This window comes from Suncus etruscus, chromosome 3, assembly GCF_024139225.1.
Source record: "Suncus etruscus isolate mSunEtr1 chromosome 3, mSunEtr1.pri.cur, whole genome shotgun sequence".
Taxonomy (NCBI): domain Eukaryota; kingdom Metazoa; phylum Chordata; class Mammalia; order Eulipotyphla; family Soricidae; genus Suncus; species Suncus etruscus.
In genome coordinates, this window is record NC_064850.1 from 82,548,695 (window position 1) to 82,574,177 (window position 25,483).

The 25,483-nt window shown below is 39.5% G+C and overlaps 2 protein-coding genes and 1 non-coding gene across 3 annotated transcripts in view; 1 reads left to right on the forward strand and 2 right to left on the reverse strand.

The window, feature by feature from the left end:
* Window positions 1-25,483, forward strand: part of ABHD17B (abhydrolase domain containing 17B, depalmitoylase) — a 584,428-nt gene that overhangs the window by 472,630 nt on the left and 86,315 nt on the right. The gene's annotated exons all lie outside the window — the stretch shown is intronic.
* Window positions 593-25,483, reverse strand: part of C3H9orf85 (chromosome 3 C9orf85 homolog) — a 61,936-nt gene continuing 37,045 nt past the window's right edge. The window contains exons 3-4 of the mRNA XM_049770995.1: window positions 1,587-1,700; window positions 593-862 (exon numbers count right to left, since the gene is read on the reverse strand). Coding sequence (XP_049626952.1) covers window positions 715-862; window positions 1,587-1,700 — 262 coding nt within the window. The 3' untranslated portion in view covers window positions 593-714. The remainder of the gene's footprint in view (window positions 863-1,586; window positions 1,701-25,483) is intronic.
* On the reverse strand, window positions 23,150-23,249 carry LOC126005343 (small nucleolar RNA SNORA84). Its single transcript, XR_007494472.1, has one exon. It is a non-coding gene; the product is annotated as a small nucleolar RNA SNORA84 (small nucleolar RNA).

Here is a 25,483-nt window from a genome sequence, read left to right on the forward strand (position 1 = left end):
TCAATTTAAGAGAAGAAAGGGGGGGGGGGAGATGAAAAACATCACAAAAAGACAAAAAAAAAATAAGGAAGAAAAAAAAAAGAACAGACCAAAAAAAATACCAAAACTACAATGACAAAAAAAAAAAAAAAAGAAAAAGAAAAAGAAAAAGAAAAAAATTGTGCTTCCTTTTTGTTTTCCCTCTTTTGCATAGGCACAGTAAATATTGAGGAGACTAGAAAGGGAATTCCCTTGGCCTAAGAGATACAGGGTTTCTCTGCCCTTGAAGCATACTGTCATGGGGATAACTACAGGTGCTGTACAAGCTTTTTTACTCTCCCCTAGGTCTTTTTCTGGTGTCTGGAAACTTTCTACTCAGTCATGGATGATAAAATCAGGCCTCTGTAACTAGAGATCTTGGTATTTGCACAGGTCACAGGATGGAGCCTAAGATAGAGTCTCTCTTTATGGTTCTAAAAGTTCTGTTCCAACTGTTCAGTCTTCTGTAATTGGTGGTCTTGGTGTGTAACTTAAAAGTTTTATAAAAAGAAACTTTGTGTAAAACTTATAGAAATATTCAAACATCATATAATTTCTAACATTTATATAAAAATGGTGCTTCTTTTCAGAGGTTTATTGATTTTCTTATTAGGATTTCACAAAATGTTATCTCGCAAAGTATTCAAAAACAAAACTTGTTCAGATTTCATAATTCAGGCAGCCAATAGAATGATATTAATCTATTTGATCATCATCTTCTGTGTCATCTAAATCAATATCAAAATCTAAAGCATCGTCTTCTTCATTTCCTTTACAGTTTCTTCTGTGGTTAGAATGTAGGTTATCTTCAATATTTTCCATCTTTTCTGTTTCTTTATTAAACCTAGAAATGGAAAAGAACACTTCTAATAATTTCTCAGGCTTTCATTATTGAAAAGGTCATTATATTTTATTTCTTGACTTAGAATACCCTAAGAAAATAAGTATAGAGGAAAGACCCTTGAAGGCTACCTTAATAAAGAGGCAACCAATTATAATTCTGTTGTCAAAATAAATCAATACATTAAGAAAAAGGTGTTTGTTTATTTTGGGTTTTTTCTTTTGTTTTGTTTTTATTGTTGTTTTTTGAGGTCCTCCAAGCCTTGTCAGAAGTGATCCCTGAGCACACAGCCAGAGTATACATTGAGCACAGCTGAGTGTTGTCCAAAAACAAAGAACCTATGTTCAAGATTTACGCCTGGTGGGCTCAGGGGGTCATATAGATGTCAAGGATCAAACCTGTGTTGGCCATGGGTAAGGTAAGCATCCCACTCACTGTACTTTTGCTTCAACCCCATGAAAAAGTTGTTATATAATGAGTAATTCCTTAATAAAAAGTACTAAAAGTGAACTTCATAGATAAATTTTTAAGTTTCCTAGAAGTGACTATAAAACAAAATAATTTAATAAAAAAAAAATCAAGACTTTTCCCCAATTAGGTAGAAAAAAAATCTGCATGTGAGATTTGTTGTAATTTAAGATTCCCCAAGCTACTGAATGCTTCCTTGAAAGAATTTAATGTACCAATTACTGAAGGACATAAAACAAACATAAAAAGAAATACTCACGGAATAATAATGTCTTCTTTCTTCCCACATTTTGCACAAACCTCAAGTTCACTGGCACATGATCTACACATTATGTGATAAGAATCCTTCACTGTCTTCTGTGAACATTTAACACTAAATGTAAAAAAGAAAATAGTTTTTTTAATGATCTAAGATTTACTTGATGAAAGATATTATAAAATGTGTAGATAAAAAGCCTAAAATTAAAAATAGATTTCAACCTCATATGTTAATTTATAGTACATTTTCCTTTTTTAATATATTTATTTAAGCACCATGATTACAAATATGTTTATAGTTGGGTTTCAGTCATAAAAAGAATGCCCCCCCTTCACCAGTGTAACCATCTCACCACCCATCACCCTCTCCCCCCACTGCCTGCCTGTCTTCAAGACAAGCATTCTATTTCTCTCCTTTACTGTCATCATCATGATATTTGTTGGTATAGTTATTTCTCTAAGTGCACTCACCATTCTTTTTGGAAGCTTCATATCGTGGGCTGGTCATTCCAGCCATAATCTCTATTGTCTCTGGGCATTATTACATAATGTTTTTTACTTTTTTTAAACCCATAGATGGGGCCGGAGAGATAGCATGGAGGTAGGGCATTTGCCTTGCATGCAGAAGGGCAGTGGTCCGAATCTTGGCATCATATATGGTCCCCTGACCTGGCCAGGAGCGATTTCTGAGCATAGTGCCAGGAGTAACCCCTGAGCGCTGCTGGGTGTAACCCAACCCCCCACCCAAATAAAATAAATAAACCAATAGATGAGTGAGACTATTCTGTGTATATCTATCTCCCTCTGACTCATTTCACTCAGCATAATAGTTTCCATGTTTATCCATTTGTAGGAAAATTTCATGACTTCGTTTTTCCTAACAGCTGTATAGTATTCCATTAAGTATATGCATCACAGTTTCTTTAGCTACTCATCTGCTACTGGGCATCTGTTTTGCTTTGCTTGTGCTTTTTGGGCTCCACTGGTTGGTTCCTAGGCTCTGTGCCTGGGGATCATTTCTGGTAGAGCTGAAAGGGGACTTATGCAGTAGCAGGGATTACACCAGAGATAGGCATGTGCAACCCAAATGCTTCATCCCTGTACTATCTCACTAGCCCCTATTTGTGTCACTTTAGAAGATCATTTCTAGCTACCTGTACAAAATAATAATACAAAGACTTTTCTATTTTTCTTAAGGTGTTTTTAGAAAATGACTTATGGAGGCCATGAGATGTTTCAGCAGCAACTGTATCATCCTTGTAAGTGTGAAAGGGCAAATTCCATCTCTTGTGTTCATCTCTCCTATGCCAGGATAGGTCCCAACTGCTCTGCTGCTTAGGTCTGTCAGAGCTGCAACAAAGTGTGATCTTTGGTGCAATGCAGTCAGGTGGATATGAGCTCTGTAACTGAGAGTCTGACCCTTGGTGAGCACTGAAAATGTGTGAGTATCATGGCTTGGTAAGCACATGTATGTGAATCTTCATGTCAGAAACTAGTGATATAAACAACTCACGACCATATGGGCAAACATCATGACTAAATTACGTGACCCTGACAAGCACAGTGGCTGTGTAAACATCACACCAAATGTGAACCCTCCAGCAATCACAAAAAGGGTGAGTGCAATCCCAGGTCATCCCAATATTCCACAACAATAGCCAAAAAGGGGAGAAAAATTATTTTTGGGTGATGGTTAAGGGTTACTCCTTGCTCTGCACTAAGGAATTATTTCTCATGGAGAAAGAAAAATTTGAAAATCATTTGGATTATCATATGATACATACAAGGCAAGGACTCTCCTCTTGCTCCTGGCTTGGGGGACCATATGGGACACCGGGGGATCGAACCGCGGTCGTCCAAGGCTAGCGCAGGCAAGGCAGGCACCTTACCTTTAGCGCCACCGCCCGGCCCCTAAATTTCTTTTCTATTCAAAGCAATTTCTTTACTATTCAATGTAATCACTCTATATTCCAAAAATATTTTACACAAAACGATGAACAATCCTAAAATTTGTATGAATCTTGAGAAGAATAAATCTTGAGGGTCGGAGAGATAGCACAGCAGTAAGGCAAACGCGACACAGAAGGATGGTGGTTCGAATCCTGGCATCCCATATGGTCCCCTGAGCCTGCCAGGAATGATTTCGGAGCATAGAGCCAGGAGTAACCCCTGAGCACTACCGGGTGTGACCCAAAAACCAAAAATAAAAGAAAAAAAGAATAATCTTGTAGCAGCATGTATCCTAATTTCAAAATATATAACAAAACTGCAACAATCAAAATAATTTCCTATTGGCATAAGACTAGACACTTAGATTAATAGGGAAAAATCAGAGTTCAGAAACAAATTCATGCATAAATGGTCAATTAGCTTATAATAAAGGAAACATAGATATATAATAGAAAAGACATTTTCTTTTATAAGAGCAGTAGAAAAATGGACAACTACATGGGAAATAATTAAACTGTACCACTATCTTATACTCTACCTTCCAAAAAACCTCAAAAATAAATTAAAAATTGGGGCCGGAGAAATAGCACAGTGGTAAGGCATTTGCCTTGCACACAGATGATCCAGAGCAAACAGTGGTTCCTAAAATCCCGGTATCCCATATGGTCCCCAAGCCTGCCAGGAGCAATTTCTGAGCACAGAGCTAGGAGTAACCCCTGAGCATCGCTGGGTATGACCCCCCCCCCAGAAAAACCCAAAATTAAAAAAATTGATCATAGATCTAATATTATAAAACTCCTTCAAGAAAAATAAATGATAAGCACCTTTACTATGATTTGACAATTTTTGGATATGACACTGAAAGAAAGGCAACAAAAGCAAAAAACCAAAACAAAACAATAAAAACCAACCTGGACAATATCAAATTACAAAGTCTCTGCATATTAAAGAAAATATTTTACTATGCAGAAAGGCAACAGAACAAAAGGGTGAAAATACTTGCAATCCAAAATATACATTTTACTAATAATGCTTGAAAAAGAATAGTTTGTGGGCTGGTGAGACAGTACCTTGGGTAGAGTGCTTGCCATACATATGGCCAACCCAGGTTAGAACCCTGACATCTCAGATGGCCCCTCAAGCATCACCAGGAATCCTGAGTGCAGATCTAGATGTAACTCTTGAGTATTGCTGAATATGGCCCCAAAATAGAAACAACAACAACAAAACAATAGTTTGAATATTTTGTTTCTACCAATAAAAGGTCAGAGATACTAAATTATGGGTTTTGCTTCTTAATTCTCCATTGACTACAATTGCCAGAAGTAATCTCCTCTACCTAAATAAAAGTAATCATTTAATAGGAAACTATGGTGGCATATGCTGGAGAGATAATACAGTGGACAGAGTACTTGCCTTAGGTGTTGCAGATCTGGGTTAGATCTCATACCCTATATGGTATGAGACTGCCAGCAGTGATCCCCAAGAACATAACCAGGAGTAAACTTGAGCATAGCTAGATGTGACCAAAAACAATAAAACAAAATAAACTTCACTTTTTTACAACAAAAAACGGAAAGGGCAATTAAATACCACTACAGGATTGACACTGTAAGTTAAATTATTTTTTAAAAAATAGCAATAATCTGGGAAACAGGAGAACTAAATTCTAGCTCAGCTTTGGCCAGTCTTTGCTATATAATCTTTGAGCTTTAAGCTCTCTGAGTAAAATCCTTTATAATTGGTACTAAAAATGTTGGCCCTTAGCATGCATAAAGGTATTACCACCATAAAGCTAACAAATATGTTACCCCCAAATATACCTCTTAGACCTAAGGCTATCTTGAGCTATTTATTCTAAAAAATAAAATAAAATAAAATAAAAAAAACCAACAGCACAGAGAAACTGTAAAAACCAAGTAACAGACATTCATACTTACATGGAAATCTTCATTTGTATAGATTAACCTGCCTTACTCTGACATGAAGAGGAAGAAGAAAAGAATGAAGTCTGAAAATTCCTTCTCCTTGGAAAAAAGCACATACTGTATATACTCGAGTATAAACCAACCCGGGTATAAGCCAACCCCCTAATTTTATCCTAAAAACTGGGAAAACTTAGTGACCCGAGTATAAGCTGAGGTGGAAAATGCAGCAGCCACTGGTAAATTTCAAAAATAAAAATATATGCCCAATGCAATTACAATAACTGAGGAATCAGTAGGTTAAAAGTTTTTCTTTTTTTTGGTTTTTGAGTCACACCTAGCAGCGCTCAGGGATTACTCCTGGCTCTATGCTCAGAAATTGTTCCTGGCAGGCTCAGGGGACCATATGGGATGCTGGGACTTGAACCACCGACTTTCTGCATGAAAGGCAAATGCCTTACCTCCATGCTATCTCTCCGGCCCCCTTAAAAGTTTTTCAATATTGGTTGCTAAAGAAAAACTTTAAACTAACAACAATAACTTTAAAACGTTAAATACAGTGCATAAAACCATAGTTTAATAGGTAATCAAGCTAAATCACAGAGGTTAAAATCCTTCAAAACTGGATTCCTCCTCCTCCTCATCTGTATGTCCAGAGTTTGAGCTGTATCTTATGTGAGGGTATCAGCATAGACATTGTCATCATTACTGAGTTTGCAGATATCACTGCTGTTGGTCTCATACAAAGAATATCTTTCCGTGACATACAGTTCAGTTCAACCACCTAACTCTTCAGCTAGGCCAGGACTTGTGGGCTGAGCTAAAGCACCACCCCCTCCAGCAGACAGCAGAAGATGACTGGAAACTATGTGCATTTGATTCGTTGTGTGTGCACCTAATCAAATAACCTGTATGACCCGAGTATAAGCCAAGTTCAGATTTTTCAGCACAAATTTTGTGCCGGAAGAACTTGGCTTATACTAGATAACAAATACTTTTGTATTGTGCCTCCCAACATCCCTCATAACACTTGTCTCCCAACATGTTTTCTTTAGACAAAAACGGCATTTCATGGGAATTGTTCTTTTCTGCAGCGCACCCCTTTCAAATATGTCTATTAAACTTCTGTTCCTTCTGAGAATCTATCTTCTATCAGAGGGGTGGGAACTGCAGGAGAATCTTAGGCAAGAATCTAGAAGGGTTGAAAAAAAATTATTTTCTCTCATAGACACCAAATTGTTCTAGTAGCAGTATTTGTCATGTCTACAAACTCATTTAAAAAAATACCTGACTGGGGCTGGAGAGATAGCACAGCAGTAGGGCGTTTGCCTTGCACACAGCCAATCCTTAGTTCGAATCCCAGCACCCCATATGGTCCCCTGTGTCTTCCAGGAGCGATTCCTGAGTACAGAGCCAGAGTAATCCCTGAGTGCCTCCAGGACTGACAAACCTAAATAAATAAATAAATAAATAAATAAATAAATAAATAAATAAATAGTAAATAGGCCTGACTAAATTTATCAGAACTTCTCCAAGGACACCACACCTGCAAGCAAGCCACTGTCTTGTCAGAAAAACCACTGGCATAAAACTTCTGGGTCTTGGCTCAGGGATTCTTGAAGATATACTATATTTTTTCTCTATAAGATGCACCTGACCATAAAACACACATAGTTTTTAGAAGAGGAAATCAAGAAAATAAAAATTTTCTAAGACTGGCCTTCAGGGCCAGGTCTGGCAACTGGGCTCTGGGGGCAGGGGAGAGGAGGGAAACTCCTCCCCTATGCATTTTCAAACTGGAGTGGGAGGCTGCAGCTGGACCCAGAAGACTCCATATGCCAGAATTTCTGCTCTTCTTCTACTGGTATGGCTGGGAATCTAGGCAGACAGCTGTCCAAAGGCCTCCTGGGCTGACCACTTAATCCAGGAGACCAAGATCGCCCCCATGCCAGATTGGCCTTCAGGGCCAGGTCTCGCAATTGGGCTCTGGGGGGAGGTGGGAGGAGGGAAACTCCTCCCATATGCATACTGGACCCCCTGCAGTGGTGCTTTTCTTACTAATACTCTTTCAAAATCGCGTGGGCGCAAATGCAAATATACTTTTAAAGCATTATCTAAAAATGTTCTTTATTCAAGATGGTTCCTAGGAAAGGAAATGGAATACCAAATATTTGGATGATAACACTCAAATAGATCTTTAAAGACAGTCTTTATGTGGTTGTGACTTTCTGTACTGACTCCAAGCCAAAACCATAAACAATTCATTTATAAATTGAATATAGCCCCTATCATGTATTGCCTCTCTCCTACCCCTGTGTCTCTTCTATCCCCTCATCTCCCAATCCTGGTATGTTATCTTCCCCTAATTTAACCCTCTTTACCCTCAGTTCCTAACTCGGTAGGCACCAAGACTGAGCTCCTGCCCCAACAGACCATGTTCCAGCTCCTCAGTGAAAAACACCCTCTGGGTCCCCATTCTTATGCCTCGGCAAAGAACTACAACCAGCACGCCTGCTGACTCGTGCTTTATGGCCCCCCTCATCTCCACTAAATCGTGGACTGTTGTATGATACAGGAATCAGCTTCAGCAAAACCCACAGCTCAATGACACTATAAGGTTCCGTAATGCCGCAAAGCATGTCTCAAACTCAATTCCAAGGCCTGTGATACGAAAAGTACCTTGGCTTTTACTCCCCGCAAGAATATATCAAAAGACCTAATTGGGAGTCTTATATTGCCTATGGAAGCTCAATACCGGTATAATAACACATCTTAAGACGTGTATTCCTAAATGTACAGGTAGCCTCCTCCACCACTTGTTTTATTTGAATACCTTTTCTTTTTAACTCAGTTTTATTTATTTGTTCTATTTTAATATATACATTTTTTCTCTATCCTTACCATTTTTGGTGCTGCTTGGTACAAAAAGCCTTGACTGGGATAAAAGCTCAGATCAAAACCAGACCATAGAGACTGTGTGTGCAGCCTGCCATCCTTACCCAGAATAGCACCAGCAACACAGTATGACACCATACATTTTTGTATGGGCACAGTAAGAAAGGGGAAACCATAGACACAAAAACAAGATCTTATCTTCTAGGGAAAAGAACTCACACTTTTTATAGCAGGATACCTCCATCCTGAACATGTGTCATGTGGATACAACACAGTCTCCAGGAGATTGGACAGTGTTAGCCCAATCTCAAACCCCAGATCCCAGACGTAGAACTGATACAGCTCCAGGGAACACCACCAGGAACTAAGTTCCATTGGGAGATTTATAACACTGCTCTGGCACCAACTTGTGCCAGTTTTGATATGACAACGAGGAAAGGACAACTTGACCTAAGACCAGGTTGTCCTATCACATCACCTAACACTAAATGGAAATCAGAAGAGGTATCGTCCTTTGAACTGTGAAAAATAAGAGCACCAACAACAGAAAACTGACTTTGATAACCTTGACTGAACAGAACCTACCTTGGGACCAATAAGGAAAAAACCCTACCCTAGGCTGTAGCCCAGGACTCATAACAAGATGTCTTATTGCAGAGGCCCAACTTGGACAACAGAGACTGAGCAGAACCTTTGGATCCATAATATCCTAGGCTTTGGCTTAGGGACTAAATGAAAACAGGGAGCAAGTGTTACAGAAGACTGAACACAACAACAATGGATAGGAACCTCTAGAACCGTAAAGACTCTATACTAGACCCTGCCCTATAACCTGCGCAAATACCAAGATCGCTAGCTACAGTGGCTTGATTTTCTCACACACAACTGAGAGGAAAGTTTCCTGGCACCACAAAAAAGCCTTTGGGATGAGGTAATGAGTATATATGGAGCCAGGGGTTGATCACATGATGGTATGCTTCAAGGATGGAGAAACCCTGAATCTCTTGGGCCATGGGAATTCCCTTTCTTCCCCAATGCTTACTGTGCCTATGCAAAAAAAAAAAAAAAAAAAAAAATTGGGGGAATGTCAAACCCTGTCATTCCAGCACCCCTACTTTTTCTTTTTGTTTTGATTTGTTAGTTTTTTACTTTATTTTCCTTCTCTTTATTCTTCCACTTTTCTCTTTCTCTTTCGCTCTTGTGGTTATTATTTGGTGATTTATTTTTATTTTTATTTGCCGGGTACATTTTTTCTATTTTTTCTTCCATTTTTTTTTCCTCTCTTCTTTTTTTTTTTTTGGTAGTTGTTACCAAATTTTTTTCTCCTTTTTTTTCCTTACCCTTTTTATCTCCAATGATGGTGGAATGGATGCTCAATCTACAACAAGCTGTAAAGTGGAGACTAATTGCACCAACATTCTGGAGGTAAAGGAGGGAGATACGGGGTACATGCTGGGAACAGGAGTGGAACGAGGACAGCACTGGTGGTGGGAATGCCCCTCATTCATTGTCACTATGTACCATAAATGATGCAGTGAAAGATTTGTAATGCACTTTAATCACAATAAAAATTAAAAAAAAAAAGATTCTAAAGCAAATGGTGCAACATGAGAAACTGGTGGCTGGGAACAACCAGCCAACAAGGCTCTAGTATATTTAAAACATACTGGTCCACAGCTGGTTAATTACATTTACCTAACCTTTTTTAACATCAGGAAAAAAAACCCCACTTTTTAAAAAAAAACCTATATATAAAAAATAAAAGTCACAGCAGCAATAAAATAGTCTTAAAGGAAAGCTCTCTGTGTGACGGTGAAAGTACATTAACCTGATTGCTCGTACTATGTGGTATGTCTGTGCGATAAAGGGGGAGTAACATTGTGGATTCAAATTATTAGTAAAAGCTCTCCTCCCCTGCACTCAGACTTCAGCTCCAGGTGGCATTCGCTCCATAAGACACACAGACACATTTCCCTCATCTTTGGGGAGTAAGTGTGTCTTAAGGTATGAAAAATAGGGTAGGTTGATTCCCCAAGTTTTGCATTTTAGTGTTTTATCATATTAGACTCCAAATACAATTCTCCTCCACATGGTAATGCCTTGACAAAATACTCTAATTTATCCATCTTCCGTTCGATTATGTCTGCTATTATGATCTAATGCTTATGTCCACGGAGACCATTGAAATAGGCAACTTAAAACGTAGACTTTTGATACAGGCCTGTTCATTGATTATGTTTTTACAATTTGTTTGTTTATTTTTTTTTTTTAAACCAACCTGGTTTACTATAAGATCATAATGCCCAGATTGTCAGTTTGTTTCCAGGAAAGAAACCTGGATACTTGAGACATGGTAGATGATATGCTATAGGGTAGACTCCTATTACAGAGTTCACTATCATATTGCTTAATACCCTAGAGGTGAAAATTAAGACTGTTCTAAGAATACTCCATGTACAATCTACCCCAAGCTTTTATCTAGCAAGTTTATCCCCACCATCGATGAATTGCCTAGAAACTTGAAACCCTCCCACATGCTGGACTTTTTAAATTTTTTTTTTGTTTTGTTTTGTTTTTGTTTTTGGGTCACACCCAGCAGTGCTCAGGGGTTACTCCTGGCTCTAATGCTCAGAAATCGCTCCTGGCAGGCTCAGGGGACCATATGGGATGCTGGAATTCAAACCACTGACCTTCTGCATGAAAGGCAAATGCCTTACCTCCATGCTATCTCTCTGGCCCTGGACTTTTTTTTAAATGCTCTGATACATTCCATATGGGTCAGTCCTTCAACTGCAACGTGTGAGTAGATCTCCATTGTCTGTCTACATGTGTGTGAGAGTGTCTATATGGTAGGCTCCTCTATGTCTGTCTAATGGTGTTGTACATAATCCCTGCCTATATTGTATATAGTTACTATTATATAATATCACTCTTTCCCCTGCCCCCATCTACCACCTTACAAATCCTCTTCTACCCTCCCATCTCCTCAACCCGGATCCACTAATTCCCCACATTTAACTATCTTTATTCTCAATTACCACCTCAGAAACTGGAACCTTTTCCCTACACCAGCAAACTGCCAGCCAACTCCAAAAGTGAAAGGACACCCTACCAGCCCACCTTGGCTCACCCTGGGAAGAAGCTACAGCCACTGCTTCTGCAGAGCCATTCTATAGGGCCCCTTTCCTCCCATCTCCCCCCACAATGGACGGTTGTTTGCTTAGGATTCGGCTCCTGAGAGACGCTTAGCTTGAGGACGCTAAGTAATCCCTGACTTCTGCAAACCATTTCTCAGACTCCACAAGACCACAGCACAGAAAGAAACTGTGCTCTGGATTTTACCCCTGTCCCCACTATCTCAAAAAACTTAAAAGGGATATCTATATTTCCTTTGTATGTTTCTGAAGATGCATTTTCTTAAGTTATAATACTTAGCGTCTACTTTTATATGTAAAGGTAGCTTCCCCATCCCATTTTTTGGATCTGTTTAGTAGGTAATTCTAGTAGAAAATTCTTGACTGGGATATGAGCCCAGGTTAAAATCAGGTTATAGAGATTGTTTATTATGTTATTTTTATCACCATATGCACCAGGAGTACCATGTGGCATTGTCCCTTTTTGTATAGGTACACTAAAATAGGGAAATCTTTTGTTTTTGGGTCAGGGGTTAATCTTGGCTCTACATTCAGAAATTGCTCCTGGAAGGCTCGGGGGACCATATGGGATGTCGGGATTTTAACCACCATCCTTCTTCATGCAAGGCAAATGCCCTACCTTCATGCTATCTCTTCAGGCCTAAAATAGGTAAATCTTACATACAGAAAGAAGTTCTTATCTAAAAGGGATAAGAATTCATAAATTTTATAGTGCAGGGCACCTTTCGACTTGAACATTTGTCATGGGGACTTGACTTAGGCCTCAACTGATCAGGCATCAACTGTCGAACCCTGAACCTTGGATCCTAATATTGGAACTGGCACAGTTTTTGACACCTACACAAGGATCAAATTCCCCCTGAGAGAAGACTGAATGCTGCCTGGGCACCAACCTGCTCCAGGGTAAGTCCATTTGACACCCTGACAATGAGAAAACAGCAACAACTTGATCTAAGGGCAGGTTGCCCTACTTTGCTACCTAATAGTAAGATGAATCAGAAAATGCTCCATCCTAAGATCTGTGCAAAAACCATGATCTCTAATTACAGAAGACTTTGACAACTGTGACTGAGCAGAACTTTTTCTAGGACCATAAAGAAAGACACTGGAGTTGGAGAGTCAATATACCCAGAGCCATTAGTTAGTCTCTGCTTTTTTTTGGGGGGGGGGGTGTCACATCCGGCAGTGCTCAGGGGTTACTCCTGGCTCTACGCTCAGATATCGCTCCTGGCAGGCTCAGGGGACCATATGGGATGCTAGAATTTGAACTACCATCCTTCTGCATGCAAGGCAAATGCCCTATCTCCATGCTACCTCTCTGGCCCCCAGTAGTTAGTCTTATGACAATATGCTTTATGGGTGGAGACACCCTGTATCTTTTAGGCCAAGGGAATTTCCATTCTAATTTCTCCGATGTTTACTGCACCTATGCAAAAACAAACAAATAAAAAACTTGCCACATATGCTCCCTTTTTTTATTCTTTTAATCTTATTTATATCTTTTAGAAAGGGGCTCCTTACTTTTTCATAAAGTCTTAGAACTTGAATCATTTTGTTCTGTTTCATATTTCTATATCTTCCTACAAATTGAGAAAAGAAAAAAAAAGGTGGATGGGATCCAGGAGCCAAGTGGTTTCAGGAACATTAAGTGGAAGAGAGGTAGGATCTAAATACCCAAGCCAAAGTTAATGGTAATAGAATCAAGACTATAACAAGAATCAAACTATAACAAGCTAAACACAAAATGGACCTGTTACACTAGTAGTCCAGGAGGCTAAGGGTGAAGGTATGGGATGCATGCTGGGAACTATGGTGGAAGGAGGTCAACACTGGTGGTGGGAATGGCCCTAATTAACTGTCACTATATACCTGTAATACAACTGTAAAAGACTTGTAATTCAATATAAAATAAAATATAAAAAAATATAAAATAAAATAAAGACCTGAAAAACTCCAGACTTTTTAAGGGTTGGGGTAGGGGGAGTTCGGGGTCACAACTGGGTACTCAAAGCTTACTCCTGGTCCTTTGCTCTGGGTCACTCCTGGTGGTACAGGGCTGAAGGGAATGTGAGGTGCAGGGAACTGAACCACAGCTAGCAAAAGCAAGGCTAAAACAGTATACTATCCAATGCCTGTTAACTTCTTGTTGTTTATTTTGAGGCCAGACCTGGGAATACCTGGGAATTGCTCTGGGTTTAGTGCTCAGGAATCACTCCTGGGCCATTGTTAAGTGGTACTGAACTTGGCTTTCTGCATGAAATCTCAACTCTTTCAGTGTGAATAATAGTACTATATGTATATATGTATATTACATATATAAGTATGTCTGTATATAAAAATATGTATTACGTAATATATAAAATGATAAAAGAGCACACTGTTTAAAATATCTCTGTAACCAAGTAAATTAATATTTTCCAAATGCATGTGGGGATGATATCCAGAGATGAGGAGGACCAGTGATGGTAGGAAGCTTGCCACAAAGAGTACAGAGAGCAATTAGCGTAGAGAAGAATTTACTATGAAAGGGACATGCATGGCATCCCTTCATTAGCAGTAGTGAGAGAGAGAGAGTATCAGGGAGGGTGAGAGAGAAACTGTTGACATTGGTGGTAAGAAATACGCACTGTAGAGATTGTTGTACATTTTATGACTGTGACTCAATCATGAACAACTTTATCTGTGGAAAAAAATCCTGTAGCATGAATAACCTTGTAACCATGGTGTTTAAATAAAAAATTTTTTCCAAATGGCCAAAATGTAAAGCTACAAAATCATGCATTGATATAAGCTTTACTCATATTACAAGATTTTCATGCAACTGAGTACAAAGGGTTCATTGATGTAGCTTCAGAGTCTAACACTGTCAGTTATCTTTCTAACAATTGCCAGTTGTTGAGAGAAAAAATGAATTTATAATATTATTTCCAAAAGATTCTATAAAAGTTTGGAGATTTCCAAGTAGCGCCCAAGAGGCCCAGTGGTACAATGTTGATTCTCTGGCAACCAGGGTGGCTGTTAAAGGCAAGGCCCCAAGAAACTGGTGCCAGAGATTACCAGGCCACATTAGAGATGTCGGGAATATCCCAGTGGTTCCTTTTAGGACCATGTGATATCAGGATCTTCTGTACTATCAAATGGAACTAAAATTTACTTTAATTTCCTTTAAAATTTACCATTTCTTCTACTACTTCGACCTAAAGAAATTTTTTATAGTCTCAGTTTATATAGATAATCCAATCAATCTCAATAGGTGCAACAAAAACAACTCCCAAAATTAAGCATTCGGGGATCCTCAGTAATTTTCTGGAGCATAAGACAGTACCTGAGAAACAGCCTCAGAATTCCTTATATAGAAAAAAAACTAACAAAAGTTGATCTCATATTTCTAGTACTTGCAAGAAACAAGTCTTATATTAGTTTGCCACAATTTTCTGGCCCTGCCTTTATTTCCTGGTTGTGCGATTATACTTTAACCTTTTATCATAATTCAGCTCTCCCACATATGATGATTATGCACTTTCATAAACAGTGAACTGTGGTACTCCACCCTTGGTGTACAAGTAATTGAAACTCAGTATTAACAGAGTTCCTTAAAGTCACATTAACTGTAGTATGTCTAAGTAATCTGTGCTTACATTAAAAAAAAATTTTTTTAATGGGATGAGGTGGGTGAACACTAAACAGCACTCAAGACTTAGTCCTGATAAAGCTTGGGGTGAGGGGGTCATATATGGGCTTAAACCTGAGTTGGTCGCATACAAGGCAAGCACCCTATCTGCTCCTGACTGCTGAGCTCAGGGATTACTATTGGTGGGGCTCAGGGAAACAGCAGATGGTGGGAGGATCGAATCCTATATGCTGTATTCTCACAGACCCCTAACATAAATACTCTGAATCATACTGAGGATTTATATCACATGCTCTTAAGGAAAATTTATATCACATGCTCTTTAACACATCTTTTGGGGACATAGAAATAATATAACAGGTAGGGTTTATTTCCTTGCAAAAGATAGACCCAAATTCAATCCTTAGCATCCCATTTGGTCCCCTAAGCCTATTGGAAGTACAGAGTCAAGAGTAAACCCTGAACATATATGGGTCTGGTCCAAAAAATAAACAAACAAACAAAAACAACTTATTTTTATTGACTTACCATGAATTACAAAGATATTTATGATTGTATTTCAGGCTAAAATGTTCCAACACCAATTCTCATACCAGTTTCCACTTCCCTTCACCAATGTGTCTTGTTTCATGCTTGCTTCTGTGGCTGGCATTTTTTCCCTCCACTATTGCCCAAGTGTTCCCTTCTCTAACTTATCCCCCCACCGAACAGTATGGAGGTTAAGGTGCTTGTTTTGCTTTGGTTGACTGTTTTTTGAACCTCAGTATCTCTAGGTAAGCCCCTACACCTGCTTCCCAAAAAAAGTAATATTGATCTTTAAATTCCAATTACTTTTACAGGCCAGAGCGGTAGTGCAGTGTTAGGAAGTTTGCCTTACATATGGCTGATCTAGGACAGACCGCGGTTCGATCACCTGGTCCCCCAAGCCAGGAGCGATTTCTGAGTGCATAGCCAGGAGTAACAGATGAGTGTCACCGGGTGTGGCCAAAACAAACAAAAAAACCTAAAAAACCTTTTAGTTCAACAAGTTACTGAAGCAGGCAGGTAAATGGGAAGGTGGGGTGGGGCAGGGGTTCCCTGGTAATGGATTCTTGGTAGATATTAAAACCAAGATGAGATTAAAGAAGTTACTCTATTATTACCACTAAAGTAGCTAGAAGCACTATTGTTGGACCCACTTTGTAGACACAAAAACTAAGGTGTGAGAAGACTTTAACTGACTCTAGTGTTGGCTTTAGAGAAGGTTAGATGACCACTTCAGAAACAAATTTCAGCAAGACAAAGCTATAAAAAGGACATGGTTGGAGTGATAGTAGGGTGAATAAGGTGTTGCCTAGGATGACTTGGGCTTGAGCTCCAGTATCACATATGGTACTCTGAGCACCACATTTAGAAATAATTCCTGAATGCAGAGCCAGGAGTTACCCTGAGCATCATAGGGTTTGGCCCCAAAACAAACCAACAACCTTACGCCCCATAAAAGACATGAAGGAGGATGACCAAGAGTTCAAAGCTCTTAATTGTGACAATATCCTGACCAACTCCTATGTCCACAGAAAACTCCAAGCCAAGAATATCCACATATAGGGCAAAAGTAATAGTACAGGGAGTAGGGTGTTTGACTTGCATGTAGCTGACCTGGGTTCTATCCTTGGTATCCCATATGGCCTACCAGGAGTAATTCCTGAGTGTGGAATCAGGAGAAACCATGGGCAAAGTTTGGTGTAGCCAAAAAAAAAAAAAAATGGCCAAACTAAACCAAAACAGTAATCTCCACATTTAAACCATTCTTAAAAGCCATTCAAAGCTACCTATACCTCTGGAGAAGCTCTTGTATTCTCTCTTCTGTTCTCTTCTGTTCTCTTCTCTTCTCTTCTCTCTTCTTCCTTCTCTCTTCCCTCTCTTTTTTTTCTCTCCCTCCCCCAGTCTTTCCCAATATAAATTGTCCCAATAAAATTGTTTGACTTGACTATTTATGTCCTCTTCAAATTATTTTCTGAGGACAAGATGAGAGGCCAAGGTAAGGTTTATAACTTACTTTTCTTTCTTTCTTTCTTTCTTTCTTTCTTCCTTCCTTCCTTCCTTCCTTCCTTCCTTCCTTCCTTCCTTCCTTCCTTCCTTCCTTCCTTCCTTCCTTCCTTCCTTCCTTTCTTCCTTTCCTTCCTTCCTTCTTTCTTTCTTTTTTTTCTTTTTTTTGAGGGGGGGCCACACCCGGCGGTGCTCAGGGGTTACTCCTGGCTGTTTGCTCAGAAATAGCTCCTAGTAGGCACAGGGGACCATATGGGGCACCGGGATTCGAACCAACCACCTTTGGTCCTGCGTCGGCTGCTTGCAAGGCAAACGCCGCTGTGCTGTCTCTCCGGGCCCTGTAACTTACTTTTCAACAAAGAGCAATTCTTTGCTCCAGCCTGAATCCATGGCACTGAGTGGCATGGATCATTTCCCATGCCAGGTAGAGGAAGTGGGCTTCACGTGCAACTTGATAGCTGCCTCACTGGGCTGGTGAGAAATGAAGTCTTTAAAATGCAGTGCTCTACACACTCTCATAAATTCTAGACTTCCTCAGTCTCAACTAGGTTACAGGTGGGTAGAGAGGAATAGTAGACTTCATTTTTGAGGCTGCCTCTTTCTCTCTTCTCCCACATCACATGAGTCACCTTATATAGCATGCTCAGATTCTTGTCCTATAGCAGTCAAGACTAAAAGTAGTGGGCCATAGACAAAAAGGCTAAATTTAATTAACTTTGAGAAAAGAAAAGGAAAAGTAGAAGCCTGGCATGAATTACCCTTAAGCAAAAAGTCTGGAAAGGTGGGAAAAAACCTCTTTTATACTTACTAGGGTGATGGCAAGAACTCTATACCGGGCTTAACACATTGCAAGATTGGAAGAAAACGGGGCTGTGGAAGAGCTGGTGTTTCAAAGAATTATCCTCTGTATATCCTGGGTACATATCTGGGGCCTGTTCTTAGGAATTTTTGGTGGACAACTGTCTTCCTTCTAAACTCACCCTATTTCTCTCTTATCTCTATATTGCTATGTCAATGAAAACTCTTGCTTTAATTATATTTATATTATATTTATTACATTACATTGGATTTCATGTTAGAGACTGTTGGGTTACTGATCCTACCCTAATCAATAATTGTGCCCTACCCTAGGGTGTGACCTGGTAATAGTATATTGGATTATTTCTTACTTGACATTCTGCTCCCACCCTAGGGTGGTACTTGATTCTTGTATATAAAAGCAAGGGTCTGTGGAAAGCTGAGGCTTTTTCTGGGACTGATTTTGGGGCCTTTTCTTCAGCCTTACACACTGAATAAAGCTGATATCTCCTGAAGCCCGACTGCCTGTGAGTTTTCTACCAGCGGCTCTCCTGAACCCACATACCCACCAGCTGAACAGGGTAGCAGACGTGTGGTCCGAGCTGAAGAAGAAAGACCCCATCCTTCATTCCACAATTATCCAGCCCCATCAAGGGCTGATGAAGATTTGATTAGACAAAGATTTGATTAAGAATTTACTAGGATTGGGGCTGGACCAATAAAGCAGCAGGTAGGGCATTTGATGGACAACTTGGGTTTAGTCCCCAAAACTGCTTATGATCCCTGAGTTCTGCCAGAGTGATCCCTGAGTGAAGAGCCAGAAAAAAACCCTGATTTCTACCAGATGTGACCCCCCCCCCAACCAAAAGAGATAAAGAATTTACCAAGATAAGACAAAAATACAGTTGCTGACTCCAATTAGAATCCTGAGCATGTAGAGTCACCTAACAGGAAGAGTGGCCCATAACCAAAACTCTGCAAACCTTTCCTCTTCCTGGGTCATATTTCTGGCCAAGAAATAAACTTTATTTTGTTTTTGTTTATTTTTTTGTTTTCGAGCACACCTGGTGGCGCTCAAGAGTTACTCCTGGCTCTATGCTCAGAAGTCATGCCTGGCAGGCTTGGGAGACCATATGGGATGCCGGAATTCGAACAGGGGTTCCTTCTATGTTGGCCATGTGCAAGGCAAACACCTTACCGCTGTGCTCTCTTGCCCCACAGATTAAGCTTTAAAGCCTCAACCTACTGCTGAAAGCAGAAAGCCTCTACCCTAATAGTACTGTCACCCCTAGTCTGATCTATGTGTCTCCCTACAAACCACCTTACTGCCTGGTAACCACACTTTGTAATCCAAATTCAATTGTTTGGTATTAGGTACAGTTTATTTCCTTTTTTGATCTCTATCCACAGATCAGAAAGATCATCTATTATTTGTCCTTCTTTCTCTAACGGTTCACTTAACATGATGCCTTCTAGTCCGTTCACAGTGCAGTGAGTGCAAGATTTCATCTTTTCAGACAGTACATTGTTTCTGCATTGTTTTGCATCCAAGTTCCAATTTTTTTTTAAATCCAATCATTTGCTGTTAGATATCAGAGTTGTTTCCACATCCTGGCTATTATATTCAGTGCTACAATTAACATAGATGGTTGTATTTAGAAGATAGATGCAGGAGATCCAGTTTGATCCCCAGTACTATATAACCCAACCCTCCAAAAGCCCCTGAGAGTAGCCTCCTAGAGCCAAGAGCATGGCCCTCAAACCAGTATGATAGCATGACAGTGGTGGAACAATAACACAGCAGGTAGGACATTTGCCTTGCACACAACTGACCTGAATTTGATTCCTGGCATCCACTATGCTTTCCCCAAACACTTCAGAAATAATTTCTCAGTGCAAAGCCAGAAGTGTTATGTTGGGTGTGGCCCCAAAACAAAAAATATACTTGAAAAAAAATAAGATGGCATCTTCCCATTGAGCATGTCTTTGTCCCTGGATTCCCAGTGTATAAATTTTCAACCTATTTTTGACAAAAGATAGAGCAAATCAGATCATTTTCTTTATATCCTCTAGTTGTTAGTTGTTTCTAATCTGTTTGAAACATGTCGTTCTCATGGGTTAGAGGAGATACCTCACTGTGGTTTGGATATACATTTTCCTAATTTTTATAAAACAGACAAGTAATTTCCTTATCTATTGTTCCTACCTCCACAGGGTTATAATATATATACATTATATACACACATACATAACTTAGGAAGGGGAATATGAATTTCAATATACGTAATTAACAACTTGCTTAAGATATGACCAGAGAGCCTAAGAGCTGGCTAAACCATTACGAGCATGTGCCTACTGAGTCTGAGGCTGTGGGTTTCATATCTAGACTCATGTAGGCTGGTCCTACATGACATACCTGGTCACAGCTGATTAAAACCCCCAACACCACAATGACCAAGTATGTCTTCTGCCATAAACAGCAACAAAGATGGGAGAACAATGTAACCAGAATGGGTGACTCCTGGCAAACATGACAACCAAATGAGCAAGCACCATATTTAAGTCTATTCCATTGATCTGATGATCTGTCATTATTCCAATACCATGCTGTTTTAATGATTATTGATTTATAGTACAATATAAAGTTGGGGAAAGTGACGCCTCCTGTAGCATCTTCTTTTTTTGGGGGGAGGCCCACACCCAGTGACACTCAGGGGTTACTCCTGACTATGCGCTCAGAAATCGCTCCTGGCTTGGGGGACCATACGGGACACGAAACCAGGGTCTGTCCGTCCTAGGTCAGCGCATGAAAGACAAATGCCCTACTGCTTGTGCCACTGTTCTGGCCCCCATCTTCTTTTTCTTAAGGGCTGATTTGATTATATGAGGGTGTTTATTGTTCCAAATAAATTTCAGGAGTGTTTGATCTACTACTTTGAAGAATGTCCTGGGTATGCTTTGAAGAGTACTGCCATATTAATGATGTTAATCCTTCCAATCCATGAACAGGGTATGTGTTCCATTTCCTTATGTCCCCTTTTATTTCTTGAGGCAGTGTTGTGTAGTTTTAATTCAACAGATCCTTCACCTCTTTAGATAAGTTGACTCCAAGGTATTTGAGTCTGTGTGGCACTAATGTGAATGGAATTGTTTTATTCTTTTTTTTTTTTTCCTTTTGCTTTTTGGCCCACACCCTGTGATGCTTAGGAGTTACGCTTGGCTATGCGCTGAGGAATCACTCCTGATTAGGGGGACCATATGGGACGCTGGGGGATCCATGATTGGCCACATGCAAGGCAAATGCCCTACTGCCGTGCTATTGCTCTGGCCCCAGATTGTTTTTTTTTCTAATGTCCATTTCTTTAGGGTTTTATAAATATAGTAGCATGTCATCTGCAAACAGAGAGAGCTTGACTTCTTCCTTTTCTATCTGGATGCCCTGGATATCTTTTTCTTGCCTAATCGCTATAGCAAGCACACCCAGTAATATGGTGAATAGGAGTGGTGAGAGAGGGCTTCCTTGTCTTGTAGCAGGTTTTAGAGGGAAGGCATTTAGTTTATCTCCATTGAGAATAATATTTGTCATTGGTTTGTGGTAGATGGCCTAGGCTATATTGAAAAAAGTTTCTTCCGAATATTCCCATCTTGTTGAGAGTTTATATCATGAATGGGGTTTGGACCTTATCTAATGCTTTTTCTCATCTTTTGATATGATCCTATGATTTTAGTTATTTCTTCTTTTTTTTTTTCTATGTTTTGTTTGTTTGTTTTTGGGTCACACCCCACAGCACTCAGAGGTTACTCCTGGCTCTACGCAGGACCATATGGGATGCCAGGATTCAAACCACCATCCTTCTGCATGCAAGGCAAACATCCTACCTCCATGCTATCTCTCCAGCCCCTGGTTTTTGTTATTTCTTTCATTATATGGTGTATTATATTGATTGATTTACATATGTTAAACCATCCTTGCATTCTTGGAATAAAACCTACTGAGTCTATGGTGTATGACCTTCTTGATGAGACTTTAGATCCTATTTGCCATGATTTTTTTGAGGACCTTTGCATCTGTGTTCATCAGGGATATTAGTAACCCTTTTTTGTAGCACTTCTGCTAATGTGCCCTCAGGAGATGTTGTCTGTTGTGGTGCCCTCAGAGGCTGTTCTGGGGTGGTTCACAGCTGCCTCATGGAGCAGAGCAGGGGCCGTTCAAAACTGTTCATAGCTTTTTTTCTTTTTAACTACAGTCTATCCCTTCAACAGTCTGAGGGACAGTGAGCAAGCCCCCTATTTAAAGTTTGATGAATCCTCGATTAGGATATTTTCATGACTGAATCTAACAAGCAATTTTTTTTATCAAAACATTCTACAGTTTATGGTTTTCTTTTTGTTTGTTTGTTTGTTTGTTTTCTGTTGCTAAAGAACAGTTTCATTATAGGGAGAAAGAAAAAAATTATGAGGGAATCAGAGATAGGCATGAAGCAATAGGGAGCAGGGAATAAGGGTTGTCTAAGTACATAAGTGATGTAGGGGAGTGGACAGCTAAATATCCAACCCAAAGTCAACAACACTGGTATCAAGAGATCCAAACTCCAGCAATCAAACTTGAAGGTGCCTGTTACAGTGGCAGACTAGAGGAGGCAGAGAGATCAAATAACTATATTTGAGAGCCAGGATAGAAGGTAACTGTTCAAAGACAAGAAAACTGTCCCCAGCATAAAGCATTCACATGCCATTAAAGTATCAGAACAGATATCCCTTGAGCAATATTAGTTTGAACACATATTACATTAGACCTTCCCTCTTTGCTGGCAAGATGAAATCACCTTTCAATCAGAGGTCTTGTTAAATTAAGATCTGAGTTGCCTTCTCCCTACAGAGGGCAATTGATTGAGCCTGATGAACTCAGTGAATGTGTAACTAAACTTTGGTTTTATTCAAGAATGTTACAGTGAAAAAGTTGGAAAGCACTTGTGCTAAATTATATGTGACATTTCTGTGTCAGTCTCTGCAAGTGATCATTTTGTACAAAACAAGATTAGCCTCTCCACCCCAATTTTGGGGAACAGGGGCTTTCCTATACTGTGAGATTTTAGGCAATATTCCTGGCCTATGGCCAGTATGTAATATTAAGTATCCCTCCTAGATTCTACAGTTATGACATTTTCTTTTTCCCATGTGACTGGGAAAAAGTGACTGGGCTATATCAGCTGCTGAGGAAAAACACCATGCATAAATCACAGAATTACTCTGGTCTCTTCCATTCAAAAATGCCTCTAGACTTTCACAATTCAAGATGAAAGACATTCAAATAAGCCTCCAGGCATTGCCAAAAGCTCCCTGGTTGGGAGGGGGCCATTACCAAAAAGTCCTACCTATGAGTTGAAAGTTAACAATATAGAGGATATATAGATCCATTTATACTGTTTCAGCAGCCTGATGGGCTTAAGGTAAGATTCTCCTGGGAAGCCCAGGGACCCTTCCTTAGATCACCCACATACAAAGTATGTAATCAATCTATGAGCTAACCCTCTGGCCCTAGAAATCCAATTTTTTTTTTTTTTTTTGGTTTTTGGGCCACACCCGGTGACGCTCAGGGGTTACTTCTGGCTATGCGCTCAGAAGTCACTCCTGACTTGGGGGACCATATGGGACGGGAGGGGATCTAACCACGGTCTGTCCTAGAGTCCTAACGCAGGCAAGGCAGGCACCTTATCTCTAGCGCCACCTCTACGGCCCCTAGAAATCCAATTTAAAACTAAAGCCCCACTATGGTGGTGGCCTGCACTATCTTAACCTCCATTTTTTTTCTCTTCTACTACAATGGCAATTATTTAAATGTGAGCAAACATAAGATATATTGTTTTTTGGTTAGTTTTGGGACCATACCCAGCAGTGCTCAGGACTTATTCCTGGCTCTATACTCCAGGATTACTACATGGGATGCCAGCAATTGAACCCAAATGCCCTACCTGCCATATGTACTACTGCTCAAGCTCATTAATAAATTTTTTAAGAGAAGCAAGTTAAAGATTTTAACAAAAATGTGGATGTCAGCATTGTTCATAAATTAATAAAATGTTTTGTTACTTGAAACACAAGACAGAATTTTTTATGTAGCATTCTAGATATTTCAGCCCTGATAATAAAACTTGTGTTAAGATCCCCCTAACCCTCTTGTGTCAAGATTTAAAAAAAGCATTAAAGGCGAGGTTATGTAATGGAGTACTTAGCTATAGATAACTTTCATAAACAAGTAGATACCTTTTGTAAAAATTAATAGAGTATTGGGCTCAGGTGAAAAGAAAAGAACTTCTTGAATGTATAAAGCAGAGATGAAAAACCCACTGTGGGAACACAGAAAATAAAAGAGGATCAATTTGCATTTGAATCTTAACTCTGCTTTACTTTCAAATCTTAGTTGAAGACATTCAATCCCTTGAGAACAGAATACTAAAAAGGCCATTCCATTTCTTTCTTTTTTATATCACTTGAATGAAGAAAGTCTTTCACTTTTTTTTTTTTTTTTTTAAATATGCTATTGTTCTTGGACCATACCTCAGAGCTCAAAGCTTACTCTTGGTTCTACATTCAAGGCTCACTCCTGATGATGCTCAGGAGACCATACAAGGTGCCAGGATTAAAACCAAGGCAAGCATCTTACCTGATCTTCTATCACTCAGGTCCCAGTCTTTTACTTTTAACCACCTGTATTTCCCACTTATAGATGAGGTAAGGAAAAAACACCATACTGAATAGAGATCATGTTGTTTTTGTAAGCACTCCTGCTTCTTCCCTAATTCAGCCCCAAGGTTACTTCTAGTATTCATGGATCACTTGGGACTGACCAGGAATGGTAAAGAATGTTTTACATTCACGTCTACTTTCCTTTTTCAAAAGTCAAAAGCAAGGTACCTAAAATATGATGCTTTATACACAGGAATTTATACTTGTTCTTACATATTTTAGTGTCTATTGAGTAATTTTAGAATCAGAGTGTCAAAGGTTAACACCAAGTTAGTCCTCCACCAAAGAGTGAACAAATCTTGCATCATTATCAAAAGTCAGGAGTCAAAGTAGGTAGGGAAGCCTGTTTGGCTTCTGATTAACACCAGATTGATCACACAAGGTCTATAAACCAAAGAGGGAGGCAAATTTTGACATTTGCCAGGAAAAATAAAAAGCTGCGACAACAACAAAAAAATGAGCATGATCTTTGTAAGTCCTTTTGTCTTTATGTTTAATTTTCAGAAAAAAAATGAGCTTTCCATGTAACAGCACTTGCCTCTTTTTCTCTCTGACCATCATTTGACCTCCCTTAAACAAATACCATTTTCAACTCTCCTTTTTCAGCTTAAGTTAGGTCATATATTCTTTTCAAGAAGTCTCTGGGGATGGGTCAGAACTGTTCAGTCACTGGAAGAAACTGTTATAAAGAACATGCTTCTAAAAATTCTACAGTGTGTCAGCTCACTGAAAAAGGAAAAGGAGAAATATGAAGTATTTTCTGCTGAAT